This window comes from Pholis gunnellus (assembly GCF_910591455.1).
Source record: "Pholis gunnellus genome assembly, chromosome: 15".
NCBI lineage: Eukaryota > Metazoa > Chordata > Actinopteri > Perciformes > Pholidae > Pholis > Pholis gunnellus.
Window position 1 is genome coordinate 666868 of NC_136542.1, and position 24173 is coordinate 691040.

The 24173-nt window shown below is 41.2% G+C and overlaps 1 protein-coding gene across 1 annotated transcript; it reads left to right on the forward strand.

Moving 5' to 3' along the window:
• The first annotated feature begins 1620 nt into the window (after window positions 1-1620).
• On the forward strand, window positions 1621-20007 carry ehd4 (EH-domain containing 4). The gene is made up of 8 exons (XM_079174960.1): window positions 1621-2011; window positions 5844-6020; window positions 8653-8750; window positions 15835-16001; window positions 16095-16228; window positions 16798-16909; window positions 17849-18013; window positions 19431-20007. The coding sequence occupies exons 1-8, from the start codon at window positions 1782-1784 to the stop codon at window positions 20004-20006; spliced, it is 1659 nt and encodes a 552-aa protein (XP_079031086.1). The 5' UTR covers window positions 1621-1781; the 3' UTR covers window position 20007.
• The last annotated feature ends 4166 nt before the right edge of the window (window positions 20008-24173 follow it).

Sequence of the window (24173 nt, forward strand, 5' to 3'; positions counted from 1 at the left end):
ATTTTGATTCATCAAGAGTATTTCTGATCATTTCTAACTTTCATCTGAAATGATCTTCCATACCAGGTGAGTTTCATACCAAACTGTTGCTCTCAATGAAAAAGGATCTTTTAATATATTAAAACCTCAGACTGCCGGCAAATGAATCTAGTATTATGGGATATTCAGCTGAAATAAACTTCATGCCAGACTTCATATAAAATGTCCGATTTAAACCTCTCTTGCTTAGCAAGAAGGAAACACAAGTCGTATGACTTTATATAAGATGTCGAATGAATGAAGTCTTTTAGCCAATTCAGCAGGCAGGTGTGTAAAGTCATAATTAGTAGTCGTTTGTCAGCGCTTCTAAACAGCAAGGATGGCTTAAATATGCACATTTTCCAGGAGTTTGGCATCGGTTTCATCTTCAGGGTCTTGACAAGTTTAACCTACAGGACAGCATGTGAAGCTCCGCCCAATAAAGCCAGTAAGGTTAGTGTGTCCGATGTGCTGCAAGGCTTCTCCCAGCAGCTCACAGAGACATGATGACGACGTCTATACCGTATGCTATCATAAGTCAATGATTGTTTGAGTTATGAAGAGGTCGGACCATATAAGTGCATAATTCTACTAACTTCCTTTTAGAAAATAATATATTTATTTATGTTGTTTATGAGTATTTGTTTTTTGACAGTTTGTTGTATTTACTGTTCATTTTATTTGTGATTCTTGTTTAGTTTAGTTTTACTTATTTGATGCATGTTCAAAAGAAAAAGTAAAATGAAGCTAAAAGGCAAATCACAGCTACAGCGCAAGATATGAATAAAAAGTCTCAAAGTCTCACTCCTCCCTCCTCACTCCTCACTCCTCACTCCTCCCTCCTCCCTCCTCACTCCTCACTCCTCACTCCTCACTCCTCGCAGAGCAGCAGAGTAGCTCTGATGTTAGAAGGTAAACGGGATGAGAGTCACTCTACATGCAGGAATCTTTAACAGCTCAATCCTCTGTGAGCCGCTGAGCAACAGCAGACACCAGTAGAGCTCAATAATAGAGATCAGATACATAAACCCAGTTCAGTGCAGCAGGTCTGCACATCAGATGAACTCCATCCAGTGTGTGTGTGTGTGTGTGTGTGTGTGTGTGCGTGCGTGCAGCGCTGTGGAACAGACCGTGTGACGCTGGGCGTCCTCCAGCAGGGGGCGCTACAGGACACGTGATGAAGATGATGAAGATGATGAAGACACACACATTTATTTATTTATTTAAGAAAGCAAACCAGTTTAAAGAGAAACAGATTTTCTATCTTCTCTTATTCTTCGTTAATCAATGATTTCATGTTGATGTTAAAAGTTACTTCTTTACCGTTGAAATAATAATAATAATAATTTGATGTTTATTAAGAACTTCATTCACAAATGACCACGTTATGAATCTGTAGCGTCCATGTGATCAGCTGATGTGGCTGGTTTATGATAAACTACATGTATGCGCGTGTGTCCGCGTGTGCGTGCATTAGGCTGCGTCACAGGAGCAAAAGGGCGGTGCCCCCCCCCCCCCTCAGGTAGGGCGCACCAGCGGTCACGTCACCACAAACACGCGCACAGAGGAGGCAGTGTGTGCAGAGCAGCGAAGACTCCCAAGGTGACACACACACACACACACGCGCACGCGCGCACTCGCTCTCTCTCTCTTTCCGCCTCCTCAGTCAGGAGGAGGAACGACGGAGCGAGAAGGAGCCGAAAAGCTCCCGGAACATTTGGAAACATCGAAACAGGGAAGTGGTGGAGCGCGTGAGCAGCAGCATGTTCAGCTGGGTGAAGCAGGAGCAGGGAGGACGCAACAAGGACGGAGAGATGTACCAGACGGTGACGGAGGGGCTGCAGGGCCTCTACCTGAAGAAGCTGCTGCCGCTGGAGGAGACCTACCTCTTCCATGACTTCCACTCTCCGGCCCTGGAGGCCGCCGACTTCCAGAGCAAGCCCATGGTGCTGCTGGTGGGCCAGTACTCCACCGGGAAGACCACCTTCATCAGGTGAGCGCGCGCCCCGCCCCGTACAGTCCGTGTCATGAGTTGTAGAGAGTTCCTCTGCTTCATCAGGTCACACTCCTCCCGGTCTCTGGTCCTCTAGACCTGTACACCTCTAGACCTATATATATATATATATATATATATATATATATATATATATATATATATATATATATATATATATATATATATAAATACTTCTAAAGACTCTTAAACGCACCGTGTCCTTCTGTCCCTTCGGGGGTTTGAAGGTATTTCACTCTGAGGACGTGTTTGACAGTCTGGTGTGTTTACTGACTACCTGACATGTGGGCTGTTGTTTCTAAAATGTACCTTTATTGTGAAAGCCTGAGCAGCAGCTGAGGCTCATGGGAAGTGTAGTGCTGTTACCAGCCTGTCAGCGTGTGGGTGCAGGTGTGCTGGGTGTCACTGATCCTCCATTGTTCTGTCTCTCGTCACGCTGCTGATCTCTGCTGCACGTTTCCGTTGTTGTTGAAGATGAGGACTGGGGGGTCCTGCAGCAGTCCTGTGGGGGGGGGGGGGGGGTGCATCCTGCTTCTATGTGCTGACCTTTATTTTAAATCGTTCATGTGCGTCTTGAAATGCTGGAGTGAGAGCATGACCTCCACACGGTAACATGATGATTAACATAGAAGCTCTGCAGTCAGACCGTTGGTCCCTCGTTGGGGTCTTATTGTCATGACGGGATGAACCAGAACCAGAACCACAGCACAGTACAGTGAAGGACTTCAACCATCATCTTCAGACCTCATGAACCACTGACCAACATCGGTCTAGAACAATCAGTGAACACTAAAGACTTTCTCCTTCTGCAGGATTCTGAGACAAAGTGAACAAACAAAATGACATGAAACTACGTTTTGTGTTTATTTGTACACCCGAGTGTTTCAGGGTGTTTCTGTTGAACCATTAAATGCACAATATGTCATTTTTAAATGATCGTGTATCGATACGTCCACGACTACATTCAACACATGAACACAAATCCTGTTTTAAACGGAATAAAATGTCCTTTAAAATGCCTCGAATCCCCGTGTGACAAACAACCTCCTCCTCCGCTCCTGTAGCGCTAGATGTCACTAAATATACTTATAATTTACCCATTATATACCTATAATATACCTATGATATTACCTATAATATACCTATGATATACCTATAATATACCTATGATATTACCTATAATATACCTATGATATACCTATAATATACCTATGATATTACCTATAATATACCTATGATATACCTATAATATACCTATGATATTACCTATAATATACCTATGATATACCTATAATATACCTATGATATTACCTATAATATACCTATGATATACCTATAATATACCTATGATATTACCTATAATATACCTATAATATACCTATGATATTACCTATAATATACCTATGATATACCTATAATATACCTATGATATTACCTATAATATACCTATGATATACCTATAATATACCTATGATATTACCTATAATATACCTATGATATACCTATAATATACCTATGATATACCTATAATATACCTATGATATTACCTATAATATACCTATGATATACCTATAATATACCTATTATATTACCTATAATATACCTATGATATACCTATAATATACCTATGATATACCTATGATATTACCCATTATATACCTATGATATACCTATAATATACCTATTATATTACCTATGATATACCTATAATATACCTATAATTTACCCATTATATACCTATGATATACCTATAATATACCTATAATTTACCCATTATATACCTGTGATATACCTATAATATTACCCATGATATACCTATGATATACCTATGATATACCTATGATATACCTATGATATACCTATAATATACCTATGATATACCTATTATATTACCTATAATATACCTATGATATTACCTATTATATTACCTTATATATACCTATTATATTACCTATGATATACCTATAATTTACCCATTATATACCTATGATATTACCCATGATACACCTGTTCTAAGCTAAGCTCAGTGACCTCCCGGCTTGTTTCTCTGATCATTTAAGATCCAGACTTCATAATAATCACCAACCCAGACTTTTTATCCATAAACGCTGCATGTTAGACTCATGACCTCAGTCCTTGTTAATCCTGGAGGCTGGTACGTCGTCACGAGTTAAAGAGCTGATCAACACACACACACACACACACACACACACACACACACACACACACACACACACACACACACACACGGAGGCTCAAACCTGTACAGTGATGCAGACAGATCTCACTTCCACACACTAACCGTGCATGAACACACTCCAGAGGTAGAGACCAGGTCTGTGGTGACGGACTGGACCTTGAGTCTCTGCTGTAGACAGTAAGAAGGCCTTCATCAGGCCGCTCCTTCAGTGGACTTTGATGTGACTTTATTTCGGGTCTCGACGTGTTTAAATGGCTTAAAAAGCACGAATGTCAAACATGCTTTGCTCACAGCTTCTGAAGTGTTTTTGTCTTTAGAGGTTTACTGAATATGTTCGAGTTTTGAAACTTCATGTGAACATCTTCATATTTAAAGCTTTGGGTTAGTTCCACGCTGACACCTGAGTTAATATGAACGGCTTGATTAAACATAAAACATTAAACACTGACGCAGTGAGACATCACAGAGTTTAACGGCTCGATACGGTTGTTCAGCTCGTAGAAATGATGACACCAGACAAAGAACACACCGTTTAACGGATTGCTGAGGTTTGTTTGTCAGAGTGTCCTTGAACGCAGCAGCAGTTTCAGTGTGCTTTGTGCTGAGTGAACACATGTCCACTCTCCAAACGCACAATGTGAACTCTACGGTGGCCTGGAAGGAAAGAAGCTCCCTGAGCTTATCGTGTGTGTGTGTGTGTGTGTGTGTGTGTGTGTGTGTGTGTGTGTGTGTGTGTGTGTGTGTGTGTGTGTGTGTGTGTGTGTCGGGTACAAACAGTTGTACGTTTTGGAAGCAAACCAGACCTTCAGAACTGACCTGCAGTCAGTTTACGTCAAACACGAGCTGCAGAGGAATAGCTGCTGCTGCTACAGTGTGTGTGTGTGTGTGTGTGTGTGTGTGTTCCCCCACCGAGGCCACACCCTGCCCCGAGGAATGCTATGAATCATGGGAACTGAAATAATGCAATGAATCATGGGAAGAAGTTGCCAGTAAATTGCAGGGTCAACATATTTTTGCTCGTTCTTCTTCTTCTTTGGTGGAGGTGAAATGAAACCGGCGTCGCGGCCTCTGATTGGTCCACACGCGTGGACAGTAGCACGATGAACTTTGTGCGTTTAGTTTTCCTTATTTTGATCTTTTTATCCGTGTGTTTGTTCTTAAATCTCCTGTCAGATTGAAGCTTTATCAATAAAGGTGTGTGTGATGTGTGTGTGTGTGTGTGTGTGTGTGTGTGTGTGTGTGTGTGTATAATCTGGATTTGGACAAACTGCTGTTGATGCGGGTGAAGACAAGTTTAAACACCGCCCGGCTCTTCCTGTTGGCTCAAACTACCCGTCAAAATAAAAGCTCCGGACGACACCGGGGTCACGTGACCTACGGGTGTAGCCGAGCTAGTGCTAAGTGCTAATTTAATATAGTGCAGAAGAAACGTGAGATAAGATATGAAGAGATGTGTGACGGTAAACACAGTTACAAATGAAAATGTTGGTTTGAAGTGTAAACAGGAAGTGAGAGGAAAGAGACGCGTCCTCCATCTCTTCCTTCCTTGAGATGAAAGGATACCTGGGAGATGTAGTGTGTGAACTAACTCTGCCCCCCCCCCCCCCCCAGGTACCTGTTGGAGCAGGATTTCCCAGGTATGCGTATCGGTCCTGAGCCGACCACCGACGGCTTCATCGCCGTGATGTACGGTGAGAACGAGGGCATCGTCCCCGGCAACGCTCTGGTGGTCGACCCCAAGAAGCCGTTTAGGAAGCTCAACGCGTTCGGAAACTCCTTCCTCAACAGGTACACACACACGCACACACAGGTACACACACACGCACACACAGGTATACACACACACACATACACACACGCACACACACACACAGGTATACACACGCACACACACACATACACACACGCAGACACAGGTATACACACACACACACACACACACACACACACACACACGCATACACACAGGTATACACACACACACACACACGCATACACACACACACACAGGTATACACACACACACACACACGCATACACACACACACAGGTATACACACACACACACACACACACACACAGGTATGCACACACACACAGAGGTATACACGCATACACACACACACAGGTACACACACACACACAGGTACACACACACACACACACACACACACACACACACACACACACACACACACACAGGTATACACACACACACACACAGGTACACACACACAGGTACACACACACAGGTACACACACACAGGCACACACACACACACACACAGGTACACACACACACACACACACAGGTACACACACACACACACACACACAGGTACACACACACACCTGTTTCATTTTTTCAAAGATTCATCACTGATAATATTTTAAACATTGGCTCGTTGTAGCTTCTTAAGGCTCTGAAGCTTTTCTTTGATGCGACCTGAATATCTTTAAAAACACAAAACAATAACTGGAGGACGTGAGTCTCTGAGCGGCTGATTAATCCAGAATGAAACACTCGTTGAGGTTTGTGAATATTAATATTCCGCAGCATTTTTTCTCCAGAGCTTTCTAACCACGAATAAAATCAACAACCAATCGTGTTGTTCAGAACTGCAGACCAGATCCACTCCTCCCCTTCTTACCTTTCACAATAAAAGTCCTAGACTTATAATATTTTGCACTTTTGCGCCGTTTAAGCTCAGTTCAAACTCAGTTCAAACTCAGTTTAAGCTCAGTTTAAACTCCTTTTAAGATGTTTAAGCTCAGTTTAAACTGGCGCTTGACACCGATAGTTTCACCGTTTGTTGCTTTATTCTCTGAAACGTCAGAGGACGAACAAACAAAATGAAATGTGAAAAATCAAAAAGACGACGAGTGAAACCAACAAAACACCACAAACCAACCTGCTGAGGAGGGATTGTAATTATCAGTAAACTCATGTCTCATATTCATGAACTACTTCATCGCCGTCATACAAACCCTGTAAAGAAAGAAGTTAAGTATTAAATGTATTCTAAAGAAACAAAGGTGAACATCCTGTAAACTCTTTGATTTGGCTGCAAAATATTTACTATAATGTAGATTTTGACCACCTCCTGTTTCTAAAGCATCTACAAACTAACTTCTTTGTTTCATCCTCAGACACATAAATCATGTTTTTATCAGTGAACTATTTGGCACATCGCCAAGTTACAAAAATCCAGAGTTATAAATCCAGAGTTATAAATCCAGAGTTATAAATCCAGAGTTATAAATCCAGAGTTATAAATCCAGAGGTATAAATCCAGAGTTATAAATCCAGAGTTATAAATCCAGAGTTATAAATCCAGAGTTATAAATCCAGAGTTATAAATCCAGAGTTATAAATCCAGAGTTATAAATCCAGAGGTGCACAACGAAGCGTATAAACGAAGCTTCCTTCTTCAGTCGTAGAACTCTTGTTCTGACGAACTGTCGTGACTCCACACACTTAGATCAGCTCTTCACACTGCTGTCACTGCTTTCCTCAAAACACTCCCGACCCGGGAAATGACCCCTCCAGGCCTGATTGACATGTAAACACACACACACACTGTTAGTTCGTAGCGAGGGTTTAAATTTAGCTAAAAACTCTCCGGTCCAAACGTATTTCCTCTGTCCCGAAATATTTCTCAGAGTGGCAGCAGGAAGTGGAGAGACAGTCAACCCTCGAACTGTGTGTGTGTGTGTGTTGAAGTGTGTGTGTGTTAATGTGTGTGTGTGTGTTGAAGTGTGTGTGTGTTAATGTGTGTGTGTGTGTTGAAGTGTGTGTGTTAATGTGTGTGTGTGTGTGTGTTGAAGTGCATTCCTTTAACCAGGAATCCCACCTCGTCCTGGTGTGATGGAGGAACCACAGTAAGTTATTGTTTCCAGGGGGAAGTGTGTGTGCGTCACCACGTGTTGGCGCGGCCGTTTTGTTTTTTCCCCGCCGCCGCAGTCCGTCGGCTAAATTTAAGTTTATATTTATGATGAGGTAACATGGAGGTCACACACACACACACACACACAAACAAATTAATCTTTTGTCTCTAGACTACATCCTTTAAAGAAACGGTTTAACATTTTGGTAAATATTATTTTTCTCTTTGATGTTCACCATAACCGGGACGTGGTTAGCCTAGCTTAGCATAAAGACTGGAAGCGGGGGGGAAACTGCTAGCCTGGCTATCCGGACAAATTAAAAAACTACTTAAAAAAACTACTCCTATTAACGTGTTTTATCTGGCTTGTTAAATGCAACACAAAATGTAAAAAACAGTCATATGCTGTAAATTAACGTGCATATTTTTTTAAATGTCTGTTTATTGTTTTCTCTGTGATATAACCACACACACACACACACACACACACTCATGATAGACGATGATGGATTCCTCTCTCTCTCTGTGTTCAGGTTCATCTGCTCTCAGATGCCCAATCAGGTTCTTCAGAGCATCAGCATCATCGACACTCCTGGTATCCTGTCTGGAGAGAAGCAGCGAATCAGCAGAGGTAATGACCTCTCTCTGTGTGTGTGTGTGTGTGTGTGTGTGTGTGTGCGTTAGCTGACTAAGCTCTCGCTCCTTTCGTGTTGTGGCATAATAGGCCTTGAGATTCTTTCACTTCCTCATATTGTATGAAGTCAGAGCGCAGTCGGCCTCTTGGGATCCAAACGTTTCGTTCGTCGCTCAGTTTAACCTCTCAGGCAGCAGAGGTCTGAGGTCACAGTGCCCTGACAGACCAGGGAGAGGGCTTATTCTTAACACTGTTCACTCCCAGTAAGCTGGCACTTAACTTAACTCGTACTTGTTTTAACAAACTTATTTTAACAAATGAATAAAAAAACATTTTACATTAATTTAATGTATAATTACTCTGTTGTTAAAATTGCAAAAACATTTGCCGAACAACTCCATTCAGACTTCCTTATGACTCAAAATTCAAAGTTTGGGATTCGGGACTTGGCTGTCGTGACTAGACTGAATCCTAATGATTTTGGGAACCACCTGATGGTTTCTGTAGCACCACCATTGGGACATAATTTCTACTTTAACCCCCAAAAACACAGATTTTCATAAACTGTCCTGGTCCTCAGGACCAACAGGTGCAGAAGGTTTTTCACAGTAAAACGTTCTTGTGAAATTCTTCATCCCTCACTTCCTGTTTTGTCTCTCGTCTGTTTCCTCTGATGGATCACTGCTGCTGATCTTTAACCACAAGAGTTCATGAATGAGGACCTGAAACCAGAGAAACTATCAGGATGTTTCTCATCTAATCTGTTTTAAGATCTGCAGTAACAATACAGGATTAGTACTTATGTATTTATGTACCTTTACTCTATGTAGTGCTAGTACTTTGTTAAACATTTTACCTGAGATGAAAGTAAAAAAGTCAGGAGCATAAATGTATTTTAAAGGCAGAAAAGGTAGGATTTTCCTAAAACATATAGGATATTATAGACTGATACATAAATATAAAGAATGCAGTGAATTATGTTCTAATGTATACGTAACACTGAAATATGGAGTATTTAATCAGTAGGTTTTAAACATCACGTTTTGGAGTAATTCCTTATAAAATATGCAAAAGCTAGCAAATTGTATGAAAACTCAGCAAACCGACTGTATATTTACACACTTATTGAAAACATATATTTTTTTTGTTACATGTGGGTAAAAAAAAAGGCATGGAAGAATAAAAAAAGTTATTTTAAACGAGCAATAAATAGAACAAATAGTAAAGAATACCACTTTATTGTCCACAAAGGTGGAAAATTGTATTTTCGTGCGTCATGATTTAACTTTTAATCTGACGCTTCCATTAAGGCGCGTTGGAGCCGACACATGGAGGAATGTTAACTTCAAACTGTCCTTCATTGCCTTTGATTTATGTTTAGTTTTAGGAGAATATTAGCTGTTATGAACCCTCAAAAAACATGCAAATGAGGAGGCAGTGCCTTGACTTGTTCTGCAGAAACACGATGAAGTTTCTCCTGCTGCTCTCGTAGCGAGTCATGATGATGATGATGATGATGATGATGATGGTGATGACAGCATCCGTTAAAGGCCTCAGCTAAACGGGGGGGGGGGGGGGGGGGCGGGATTAGAGGGAGGGGCCACAGGAAGCGGTGGCGGGCGTTCCCTCCATCTGGAAACATTTAGATTTAAATTCCTCCTGAAGACTTTAAACACACACATTACATCAGCAGCATCACTGACAGATTACAGCTACTGCTCTGACAGAACATGTGTGTGTGTGTGTGTGTGTGTGTGTGTGTTCTGCAGCTGCTTCACTGTAGACACACGTTTTATTTTACCACCTGTTGTGTCGAGGTGTCGACCTCCATGTTTGTTTTGTAGAAGTTCTTGTGAGTTCAGATTATTTTTTGTCTTCGTGTTCAGTTAGATTTATTTCAAACAGTCAAATTGTTCTGCGGTAATAAAGTTGAGGCGATTCCTCTCCAGCGTCCACACGTAACCTGCAAACGTGACGTAGATATCACACGTCATCCAGCAATCATAGCAAAAGCTACAAAAATAATGCGCCGTAAGGGGAGGGGGGTGGATGAGTCAACTGATATTTCAGTCAGGAGAACACAGTAACGTTAGTACTACAGTAACGTTAGTACTTCAGTAACGTTAGTACTGTAGTTATATTAGTGCTGCAGTAACATTAGTACTGCAGTAACGTTAGTACTTTAGTAACGTTAGTGCTGCACTAGCTTCAGTAACGTTAGTACTACAGTAACGTTAGTACTTCAGTAACTTTAGTGCTGCAGTAACGTTAGCGCTGCACTAGCTTCAGTAATGTTAGTACTTGAGTAACGTTAGTGCTGCACTAGCTTCAGTAACGTTAGTACTACAGTAACGTTAGTACTTCAGTAACGTTAGTACTTCAGTAACTTTAGTGCTGCAGTAACGTTAGTACTGCATTAGCTTCAGTAACGTTAGTACTTGAGTAACGTTAGTGCTGCACTAGCTTCAGTAACGTTAGTACTTCAGTAACGTTAGTGCTGTAGTTATATTAGTGCTGCAGTAACATTAGTACTACAGTAACGTTAGTACTTCAGTAACGTTAGTACTGTAGTTATATTAGTGCTGCAGTAACAGTACTGCAGTAACGTTAGTACTTTAGTAACGTTAGTGCTGCAGTAACGTTAGTACTTTAGTAACGTTAGTGCTGCATTAGCTTCAGTAACGTTAGTGCTGCAGTAACGTTAGTGCTTGAGTAACGTTAGTACTGCAGTAACGTTAGTACTTCAGTAACGTTAGTACTGTAGTTATATTAGTGCTGCAGTAACATTAGTACTGCAGTAACGTTAGTACTTGAGTAACGTTAGTGCTGCATTAGCTTCAGTAACGTTAGTGCTGCAGTAACGTTAGTACTTCAGTAGTTATTTTATCCCAAATCAGGATCTTTTCCTCAACCTAAGTAGTTTAGTTTTTTAATCCTAAGAGATTTATTTTGAAAAGACTGATATTCATGCATTTTTCTTCACTATATTTGCCTTTGATGCATTTCTCAGCTTTATGTATCTGATCTTTTATTACCTTCTCCTCTTAACTCTTAACTTATCTTCTTTTCTCTTCACTTCTCTCTCTTCTCATCTTTCTTCTCTCATGTAAGTCATTTCTTAATGTCTCTCCTCTTGTCTTTCACCTTTCTTTACCCTTTGTTGTTCTTTCTCTCCTCTCTTCTTCTTCTGGGGTTTAAATCTCTGTATTTCATTGAGTCACTGTTGGATCTGAGCCTCACTTACTTAAACTCATAAACCTGACAGCTCGTTCTCCTGGGCTTTCAGCCAGTAGTCCCTCCCTTCTTCCCCAGAGACTCTGTCCTCTGTCCCACCCTGTCCAGTCCAGTGCTGGTTTCTGGTTTCACTGGTCTGCTTCAGTCCTGGTCCAGTAAATGAACTCAGTGACCAACATCCCATCGCTTCACTTCTACGGCAGGAATTATTTGTTAAAGGAACATTTCTGTTTGTATTCACACTAAACAAACCAGCATGTTAATTAGTGAACTTTAGAGGAGCTGCTCTCTGTGTGTTTGGCCTTTAGACAGAGCCAGGCTAGCAGTTTCCCTCTGTTTCCAGTCTTTATGCTAAGCTAAGCATAAAGATACATCTCTTTCTTCCTGTGTTTCCCAAAACGTTTGACTGTTCCTTTAAATGTATTAACCAGGCATCAAACACATTATTCCCAAACAAAGAGAAGAGATGCTTAATAGCACTTTTAGCTACATTTTTTCCCACATTAATTCTGTAAACGCCCAAATATACTTGAAAACATTGCATGCTTATGGTGCATTGTCATGTCTACACTATATTTTTATTTAAAATCCTACACCAGCTCAGTATTTATTTACCGGTCCTACGTTGTAGCAAGGTCCCCTGTTTGTATCCTAAACACCATCGTGTGTGAGTAGTGAAGCATTTTTTTTAAAGTGTTTTAGTATTTACGTGAATTTTGCTGCATCATAAAGATTAGATTTGTTGTGCAGCAGCTGCAATACAAAGTAGAGTGCAAATAAAACCAAGTATAAACAATAAATATCAAAAAGGTGTCATGTGATGTGAGCACGAGTCACGCTCCTCCAAACACCAACTAGCTCCCGTTCATTTACGTTTCCTCTGTTGCACTCTGCACACACATCATTTTTTTCCAGGACATGAATACAGTAAGTTGCAGCTCTAAAGAGGAAGTAGTATTGTTAGTCTGAAGGTGTTTCCCTTTGGAACAGGAAGTGGAACAAGTGGAGCAATCAGTCGTCCTAGAGAACCGTTTTTAAAACCTGGAAGGAAGTGTTTTCAGTCTCAGAGGTGCAGGAAGTTACTGATGCAGCTGATGTATCCTTCACTCCTTCACTCACTCACTCACTCACTCACTCCTTCACTCACTCACTCACTCCTTCACTCACTCACTCACTCACTCACTCCTTCACTCCTTCTCTCACTCCTTCACTCACTCACTCCTTCACTCACTCACTCAGCACAACAAACACCTGAACAGGTGTAACCTGAAGCTGTTCCTGACACCTTCACACATCTTTTATTCAGGATTCCTTCCAGCTGAGCAGCAGAAAGAAGAAATAAAAACCTCGTTCTTTATTCTGAAGAGGTCGAATAAAAACCAACGAACAACTTTATTCATAAAAGTTTTTATCTTAAACTCAAATGATTGTGCATAAACTGAATGAAAAAATATATTCTTTAAGAAAAACGAAACTGAAACAATATTGTCTGGCTAAAAATAAACAATAAAAATTAACATAAATTAATTTTAGTTGTGTAACAAGTGTGTGTGTTGTGTCCATAAACAGTGTTGTGATTGTGGACAGCAGCTCCTTCACGTTAAAGGTTGAAATGTGAAACCTATTGTTCAACACGGCAGCGTCAGACATTCATCAGGCGACTCATTGACTGATTCTGTTTTATTGAAGCAAAACTGCAGATTTTGCAGATTTTCTGTTCAAGTGTTGATTTAAAAAGATCTGAAGCCGTTTTCAAAGGAGTCGACAGACTGAAGTGAATCTGCATGGTGGTGTTTACTGAAGGTGTGTGTGTGTGTGTGTGTGTGTGTGTGTGTGTGTGTGTGTGTGTGTGTGTGTGTGTGTGTGTGTGTGTGTGTGTGTGTGTGTGTGTGTGTGTGTGTGTGTGTGTGTGTGTGTGTGTGTGTGTGTGTGTGTGTGTGTGGTCTCTGCAGTAGAAACAGTAGTAGTTTTCTAGATGTCCGAACAGGAAGTGGAACTTTCCTCCTGCTGGTGACTCACGGATGATGTTCCTGCTTCTATAACTCTTAAAGGGACAGTTCACCTAAATATTCCTCTCTTCCTTCTGGTCGAGTCCCTGAAGTCGGATGGTTTTGTTTTTATTTGTCTCTGAGATGTTTGTGTTGTGTTAGTCATGATAAACCGTAGAACACAGTAAAGTAGAACACAGTAAAGTAGAACACAGTAGAGTAGAACACAGTATAGTAGAACACAGTAAAGTAGAACACAGTAAAGTAGAACACAGTAGAGTAGAACACAGTAGAGTAGAACACAGTAAAGTAGAACACAGTAAAGTAGAACACAGTAAAGTAGAACACAGTAGAGTAGAACACAGTAAAGTAGAACACAGTAAAGTAGAACACAGTAGAGTAGAACACAGTAGAGTAGAACACAGTAAAGTAGAACACAGTAAAGTAGAACACAGTAGAGTAGAACACAGTAAAGTAGAACACAGTAAAGTAGAACACAGTAGAGTAGAACACAGTAAAGTAGAACACAGTAGAGTAGAACACAGTAAAGTAGAACACAGTAAAGTAGAACACAGTAAAGTAGAACACAGTAGAGTAGAACACAGTAGAGTAGAACACAGTAAAGTAGAACACAGTAAAGTAGAACACAGTAGAGTAGAACACAGTAAAGTAGAACACAGTAGAGTAGAACACAGTAAAGTAGAACACAGTAAAGTAGAACACAGTAGAGTAGAACACAGTAAAGTAGAACACAGTAGAGTAGAACACAGTATAGTAGAACGCAGTATAGTAGAACGCAGTATAGTAGAACGCAGTAAAGTAGAACGCAGTATAGTAGAACGCAGTAAAGTAGAACACAGTAAAGTAGAACACAGTAAAGTAGAAAACAGTAGAGTAGAACGCAGTATAGTAGAACGCAGTAAAGTAGAACGCAGTATAGTAGAACGCAGTAAAGTAGAACACAGTATAGTAGAACACAGTAAAGTAGAACACAGTAAAGTAGAACACAGTAAAGTAGAACACAGTAAAGTAGAACACAGTATAGTAGAACACAGTAAAGTAGAACACAGTAAAGTAGAACACAGTATAGTAGAACACAGTAAAGTAGAACACAGTATAGTAGAACACAGTATAGTAGAACACAGTAAAGTAGAACACAGTATAGTAGAACACAGTATAGTAGAACACAGTAAAGTAGAACACAGTATAGTAGAACACAGTATAGTAGAACACAGTATAGTAGAACACAGTAAAGTAGAACACAGTAAAGTAGAACACAGTAAAGTAGAACACAGTATAGTAGAACACAGTATAGTAGAACACAGTAAAGTAGAACACAGTAAAGTAGAACACAGTAAAGTAGAAAACAGCAGATTCCTGATCTCTGAGCAGGATTTTCTAACATCAAGACTTTAAAAGCTTTTGTCTCAGTTCAGCTTCAGAGCTGAGTGTCACCCAGTTTGAGAGGAACCACACCCAAACTGCTGCCACATATCACTGTGTATACACACACACACACACACACACACACACACACACACACACACACACACACACACACACACATTTTCTTCTTATTCCTTCAGAGTGGTGCTCAATAGACTCCAATAGTGTCCTCGATGACCCCTCAGTCCAACACGGACCCTGTTTGACTGGTTTAAACACACTGCAGTTAAACCAGGCGTCTGAAAAGTGAAGTCAATAAATAAATCAATAACTAAATGTTCCTGTTAAAGACATTTGTTGGAATATCCAAGTAATAAGGAAAATAATATCGTAACTAAATATAATTGAAATTTAAAGCGGGTTTAAGTGTTCTTACAGACTTTATTGTGAAAGGATGAACTTCCTGTCTGCAGGTTATGACTTTGCGGAGGTGCTGCGTTGGTTCGGGGAGCGCGTGGATCGGATCATTCTGCTGTTCGACGCTCACAAACTGGACATTTCAGACGAGTTCTCCGAAGCCATCCGAGCCTTCAAAGGACAAGACGACAAGATCCGAGTCGTCCTCAACAAGGCCGACCAGGTAGGAGGACGATGAGGACGATGAGGACGATGAAGACATGAAACATCATCGTCCTTGTGAGACAAATAACCTCTTCCTCACCTGCGCTCTCAGGTGGACACGCAGCAGCTGATGAGGGTGTACGGCGCCCTCATGTGGTCACTGGGGAAAGTGATCAACACTCCAGAGGTGGTGAGAGTCTATCTGGGATCCTTCTGGGCCAAACCGCTGCAGAACTCTGAGAACAGGTCAGATATTCATCCATTCATTCATCCATTCATTCATCCATTCATTCATCCATTCATTCATCCATCCAAACCGCTGCAGAACTCTGAGAACAGGTCAGATATTCATCCATTCATTCATCCATTCATCCATACATTCATTCATCCATTCATTCATCCATCCAAATCGCTGCAGAACACTGAGAACGGGTCAGATATTCATCCATTCATTCATCCATCTATCTATTCATTCATTCGTCCATTCATCCATCCATCCATCCATCCATCCATTCATCCATCCATCCATCCATCCATCCATTCATTCATCCATTCATCCGTCCATCCAAACCGCTGCAGAACACTGAGAACAGGTCAGGAATAATTCATTCATTTATACATGAATGAATTATTTAAATACGTATAATTCATTCATTCAGTTATGTAGCTGTCCAGGATAACATGTCCGTTTTGTTCATTCATTTGTTCACTCATTTGTGTTGATTATTTCTTTGATGATTGAGTTAATTCTCTCCCTTATGTTTTGTTTTGTTGATGAGTTAATGAATGAATTCACTCGCTCACTTCCTCCTCAGGCGTCTGTTTGAGGCGGAGTCTCAGGACCTGTTCAAAGACATCCAGAGCCTCCCGAGAAACGCGGCGCTCCGTAAGCTCAACGACCTCATCAAGAGAGCGAGGCTGGCCAAGGTGAGACAGGAAGTGACCCGTTAACACCGAGAGGCCTTCAGGGGCTGAAACCTGCTCAGGAATTCTGGGAATATTCTGGGATGTTTGGTTGTGTTTCAGAGTCAGGAAATGAAAGCACTCTCTCATAATAGATGAAGTTTCATGTCTGAGCATTCAGTTCAGACAGGGAGGGGGTCAGCGTAGATATTCATCCATTCATTCATCATTCATTACGTTATTCATTCATTCATCCATTCATTTATTCATTATGGAGTTTTATTTTAAAAAGGAATCAGGAGAAGCTTTTATTTCTGTCTCCTTCAACTCCTAACCTTCACTCCTTTCACCTCCTTCACTTCTTTCACCTCCTTCACTTCTTTCACCTCCTTCACTTCTTTCACCTCCTCTAACATCAGGAGTGATGGTTGTTTTCGTTCACTTCCTGCTGTGTTCTGATTGGTTGGTTTGTGTGTCGTAGGATTCAGGCTCCGCCCTCTTGAGGGTCTTTCAGTCCTTCACTGGTTTTGTGATGAGCGGCTCTCAGTGGAACTCATCCATCACTCGTTCATCTGTCCTCCCTCCAGAAGATAACCCTACTCCCTCCCTCCTTTCCTTCCTTCCTTCCTTCCTTCCTTCCACCTCCCTTAATGCTGTTGACTGCTATGAAGGATTGAAGGGTTTTTGAACTCCTACATTCCTCCTCCTCCTCCTCCTCCTCCTCCTCCTCCTCCTCAGTGTAGTTAACCTTTAACCTCCTGTTGTTCTGTTTGACTCCTGAACCTCAGATGTATGAGATGTAAAGTGTTTATAAACCAGATTAATGTTTTCATAACGTGGATGTAGAAATATGTTGATTAACTTTTTGCATTTAGGCCTTCATCACCGTCAACTCACCTTCTTCTTCTTCTCATCCTCCTCCTCCTCCTCCTCCTCCTCCTCCCTCTGTCTCTACTCCTGCAGGTGCACGCTTACATCATCAGCTACCTGAAGAAGGAGATGCCGTCTCTGTTTGGAAGAGAGAAGAAGAAGGAGGAGCTTATCTCCAGGCTGCCTGAGATCTACTGCATCCTTCAGAGGGAGCATCACATCAGCCCCGGAGACTTCCCCAACGTCACCAAGATGCAGGTACTTTATGTACTTTATGTACTTATGTATTTATGTATTTATTTACATCCTCAGCTCATACATTTTAATGTTTTTTTACACATATTTATTTATAAAAGTGAAGGTTTATGAGGTTTATATCGTGTTTCAGAGGGTTAAAGACAAGTATGTCGGTAGTTTTAACTAAAAGTACTTAAAGTTTGAAAGTAAAAGTACTCACTATTAGATCATTATTGTTGATGCAGTACACATGTATTTTAATGTTGTAGCAGTGGAGCTATGATTTGTATTCCTTTATTATTCTGGTGGTGTTTATATTTCCTCAGATCCCTGATAAACGTAGAGCAGTACAAGTACACGTTATCCTCTGAGACGTAGTGTAGTACAAGTACACGTTATCCTCTGAGACGTAGTGCAGTACAAGTACACGTTATCCTCTGAGACGTAGTGCAGTACAAGTACACGTTATCCTCTGAGACGTAGTGCAGTACAAAGTACAAAGTACAGGAAAGAGGCGGCGACACAGTCTAGACATTTCAAAATAAAGGTGATGTGTGTTGATGTTTTCGATGACGCTGGATCGATGATCATTGAATCGATGGATTGTTACAAACACGAGGACTTTAAATTCAATCTGTTGCTCATATTTGTGTTTTGACTGCAGTAGAAGATCAGAGTTCTTCCTCCAGCACATGAGAACAACATGTGATCTGAACTGAACGCTGCAGCTGGTCTGTCAGGCCAGGTGTGTGTGTGTGTGTGTGTGTGTGTGTGTGTGTGTGTGTGTGTGTGTGTGTGTGTGTGTGTGTGTGTGTGTGTGTGTGTGTGTGTGTGTGTGTGTGTTTGGATTATTGACGAGAGGGAATGTTTCAGATTTTTCAGTTCCCTGCTGAGATGTGTACACTCATGAGACACACACACACACACACACACATTCTGACACGTGTTGTGAGTTATCTGGATCCTCCTGCAGACACACTGTGTGTGTGTGTGTGTGTGTGTGTGCTCTTCTTCAGAGGTCAGAGGTCAGACCACACTGTGTCCAGCTGCAGAAGGCGGAGGTTTGACCCTCTCAGCTCCGCTCAGTCTCATGTGATCATCAGTGTTCAGATCCTTTACTGCACACTGTGAAAATACTCCCCTACAAGTCAAAGTCCTGCATTTAAAACCTTACTGAAGTACTGAGATGTAGTACAGTACAAAGTACAATATGTACCTCTGAGATGTAGTAGAGGAGAAGCAGGAAGTATACTACTACCTTGAACTCGTTCTTGACTGCGTTTGGTGAACTAACTTGTTTTTGTCGCCATCTGTCAGCGACAGAGAGGAACTACAACAGACACTCAACGAGCTCTCGTCAATAGAAAACACTTTTCCTAAAAGAGAGAAAAACGATGTGAAACAGGAAGTAAGAACTGTGTTCCTCTGTCTCCTGCAGGACATGTTGCAGCACTACGACTTCAACAAGTTCCCGTCCCTGAAGATGAAGCTGATCGAGTCGGTCGACAAGATGTTGGCCACCAAGATCGCCGGCCTGATGTCGATGATCCGCGACGAGGAGTCCAAGGCGCCGCCGCCGATGGTGTCCGGCGGCGCCTTCGAGGGCTCCCAGGACGGGCCCTTCGGTCAGGGCTACGGCGAGGGCATCAGCGCCGGGGCGGACGCCGAGGACTGGATCGTCAGCCGCGAGAAGCACCGCTACGACGAGATCTTCTACATGCTGATGCCCGTCAACGGCAAGATCACGGGCGTCAACGCCAAGAAGGAGATGATGAACTCGCGGCTGCCCAACACCGTGCTGGGGAAGATCTGGAAGCTGGCCGACTGCGACCGCGACGGCATGCTGGACGACGAGGAGTTCGCGCTCGCCCAGCACCTCATCAAGGTGAAGCTGGAGGGCTACGAGCTGCCCGGAGAGCTGCCCGAGCACCTGGTGCCTCCGTCCCACCGCAAGAACCCCACCGACGCCGACGACAACAACACCAACACCCTGTACAACCACAGCGAGGACTAGAGCGGGGGAGGGGAGGGAGGGGGGAGGGGGGAGGGGAGGGGGACACTGACCTCCTGATGTTCAGACTCACTGGAGAACCAATCAGCCAACTGACGGAAGGTCAAAGATTTAGGATTTACTCACCACCGACACGGATCATATCTATATATAGATATATCTATATATAGATCTATATTTACACATTCAATTCACCGAAGAAGAAAAACACTCCTGATTTAATCTGGACGCTTTTATTTTGAAAGAGGACACTGCTGTAAAGACATTTCAACTTCCTGTCTTAATTTTTTCCCGCCGTGTTCCTCTGAACGTCTCAATGACTGAATATGATGAATATTCGGAGGCAAACAAACGATAAAGATCTCGTGATGAAATGACTTCACAGGAACTAGCTCTGACCTTCAAAATAAAAGTGCTAGAGGTTTATATAGTGTTTTTTGAGAATCAGTGTCAGAATAATTCCATATAATCCAATGCTACGTTACATTTTGATTTTTACTGAATTATGATGATGATTATTTGCTGCTTTTATTCTGAAGGCCAGAAGCTTTACTTTAAAGTGTCCTTTAAATCGTTGTTTCTCGACCTTGTGACCTCGTCTTCGTCGCTGTAAAATACTTTGTTGTTAAATATTAACGGAGCTGATCTGCAGTCAGTTTCCATTTTTGACTTCCTCCCTTTTTTATATTTTTACATCCGCAGTAACTTTGAGTTCACAGACGAAGAAGTGATCACACGGAGACGAATAAGACAATAAATGATCCTAAATGAGTCCGAACTACATTACCCATCATGCTGCTGAAGCTGAAGAGTTTTACAACATTTTTCATTTGAAAACAAATTAAATCAAACTATTTTTGTGACATTAAATCTCTTTTATTTAAAAATATAAAATATATATAATTACAAAATCCATGTCAGGCCTTCCAATAATTTACCCTCCAATAATAAAACAAAATATATTTTAGTATTTTAAAGAAAATCTTAAATATTTTATTACATTTTCTTTGTTTTTATTTACATTTTCAAAGAAAATAAAAACATTATTCCACCGAAAAATGTGTTCGTTGTTTTGTAACCAGCAATTATTTCATGATTTAAACTTTATGAATTAGTAAAAATAATTAATCAGGTATTTAAAATTGTCATTTGACTTCCTGTAGATGGGTTTTCAAAATAAAAGATGAATAACACTGTAAGGTGATGTTGTAGTTCACGTCCACACGTTTGAGAACAGGAAGCAGTTACAGACCATCTGACGGGGTTTCCTGAGGTCGTCAGAGGTCAAAGGTCAGAGTCTGTTTAAACAGCGAGGAGACGACGCCCACCTCGGCCTCCGGGGACGACTTAAACCTCGTCCTGCGGCGCATTTTACCGTCCACGTTTGTGTTTCCTCATTGTAAACGGCAGCGTAGACGGTGACCTCGGTTTCCTCCTCGAGACCTGCGTCACATTTTATGAAAGAAATGCTGTGAATGAAAACAGCAACTTATCCTCCGGTTCTTTAAGTGAAGTCACAGCTCCACGTGTTAAAGCTGCATTCTCTCTAGTGTCCACCAGGGGGCGACTCCTCTGGTTGTATAGAAGTCTATGAGAAAAAGACTCTACTTCTCTCTTGATTTATTACCTCAGTAAACATTGTAAACATGAGTTTATGGTCTCAATCTCTAGTTTCAAGTCTTCTTCAATACAGCATGATGTTCATTTAGTAAATGATGGTCCATTTAGAGTCACACAGACCATAAAGCAGGGGATGCTTTAGGGGCGGGGCTACACAGTGATTGACAGGTCTCTACGTCACTCCTCCTCAGTCCAGATATGCTCACTTCCTGTTCACTGGTTGCGGAAAAACAAGATGGCGACGGCCAAAACGCAGAACTCGAGGCTTCAAAACGTCCTCTTCTTATAAACACTTTATTGTTTCTACCAACAAATATTTAACACATTAAGACACAGTGGCATCGGACAACAACATGTTCCTGAACATAACACATGAACATCTGGCTTCTTCTTCTTCTCCTCCTTCCTGTTACTGTAGACTCGAGTCAATAGAAGGAAAGACGTTTCTGAATGTGCCTTAAATCACAACTCTTTCCCCCATTAGCAGCTTCCTGCCGTCGACGTCAGATCCAGATATTTGAACCGTAAAGACGCATTTAGACGTTAAAATTAACGTTAAAACCAAAGACGAACTCGAGCAAAGAGTCCGACTCACATTTCTGAGCTGCTTCTTCTTCTCGTCGCTCCGGTTGGTTTCAAAGCCTCTCAACATAGAAACGAGTGTTTTTAACAGCAGAGAAGAAGCTCTTTCTGTTAAACTCTGACCTGAAGCGTTGATTCCTTTTCTGTCTCCATGTCGTCTGTTCTCATGACGGGACGCTCGTCGTCCTCGAGGATTCAGTCTTCATGAGAGAACGTCTGTAAAGTAGACTTTAGTGGATAAACGTGTCACTGTAATGAGCAGGAATATTCAGTTTTAAATGTTTTAAAGATGTTTCTGTCGGTCAGACTTCAAATATAAATATTCATCTATCTAAAATGTAAAAGTTTTTATTTTTGTGACTTTGCTGTATTTTGTATTCTTGTTGTTTAAACTGTTTGACTCCTCGTCCTGTTATCAGAGCTGGAGAACAATAAAGTTTATTCAAACATGTACTCAACATCTTCTGCTGGTTTGAAGTTTCTGTGTTTCCTCCGATTTCCTTCCTGTCTGTCTGTTTTGTAAAATGACACATTTTAGTGAATAGGGTAAAAATTAACCTGTGTGTGTGTGTGTGTGTGTGTGTGTGTGTGTGTGTGTGTGTGTGTGTGTGTCTTTACTGTCAGTGTGAACTTTGACCCCTGTACCTGCCGTCAGGTGAGCAGAGCTGCTCATGCTGTAAATCCAAAGGCTTCAAAGTTCACACACACACACACACACACACTTCTTCTTCTATGGTAACGTTTGGTTCAGACTGTATTTCTTCTTCTTCCAACACGTCTTTGGATCTCAGTCTGTCTGAGACGCTACAGCAGGAACACTAAAGAGGATCATTAAGGTAAGAAACAAGAACTTCATGTTCTTTATGATTGTGTGTCTGTAAATCTGCAGGATTAATTCTCCTCCGGTTGTTTTATTCCTGTTGATGTGTGAACACAGCAGCAGAGATGAAGATATCTTTATTCACATATTTATTATTTGTGGTGTATTTCTGGTTTTAAGTATGAGAGACGAGAACAATGCAAATCAGAGTTGAAGGCAGTTTTCATGTCTACGTTTAATATGAAGCTACAGCGAGCGGTTGTTAGCTTAGCTTAGCATAAAGGCTGGAAACAGAAGGAAACAGCTAGCCTGGCTCTGTCCAAAAGTACATTTACTACAATACTGTATCACTTCATTTCCATGTAATTCTGCTTTATATTTCTATTTCACTGCTTTTATTTGATAACCTTTGTGTTTAAATGTAACAAACGGTTTCTGAGTCAAATACCAAACAATATGTAAATCAGAATCTTAATACAGTTAAATGATAGATTCAGAGCCTGTACTCGTGTAAAAGTACTAATACCACAGTATAAAAACACAAGTAAAACTCCTGCATTCAAAACTTTATTCATGTAAAAGTGTTAAAGTACTATCAGCTCAAAGTGTGAGAATCCTACAAAAGTCACATTATTCTAAGAAAAATCATAAAACTTCTATTAAAACAGTTTGAAATCATCTCGTCGTGATTTTATTTCTCTTTTTAGAAGAAAATACGATTTTTAGGATTTAATAATAGAAACAAATTACTTCAAGATGAAGATTGTTGAGGTGTTTGAACTGAAGTGTTAAAATACAAACTCAGATAGATGTAGTAAAAACATCACACACACACACACACACACACACACACACACACACACACACACACACACACACACACACACACACACACACACACACACACACACACACACACACACACACACACACTACCTGGATTGTGAGCGCTCAGGTGTTTTTACAGCAGTGTTGTGTTTAAGGTGTGACTGCTTCTGTCAGCATAAAGTAAAATAATATTTTAACGGTTAACTCAGAGCAGATGACCAATCAGCTGACGGCTCACGAGACCGTCCAATCAGAGGAAACGCTGCATGAAATACCTTTAAATCTGACTTTAGAGGTGTGAGACGCAGCTTTTAGGGTTT

Coding starts and splice junctions, on each gene's coding strand:
- ehd4 (XM_079174960.1), top strand. CDS start 1,782: ATGTTCAGCTGGGTGAAGCAGGAGCAGGGAGGACGCAACAAGGACGGA. Junction 16,002..16,094: donor TCCTCAACAAGGCCGACCAG/GTAGGAGGACGA, acceptor CTGCGCTCTCAG/GTGGACACGCAGCAGCTGAT. Junction 16,910..17,848: donor AGAGAGCGAGGCTGGCCAAG/GTGAGACAGGAA, acceptor CTACTCCTGCAG/GTGCACGCTTACATCATCAG.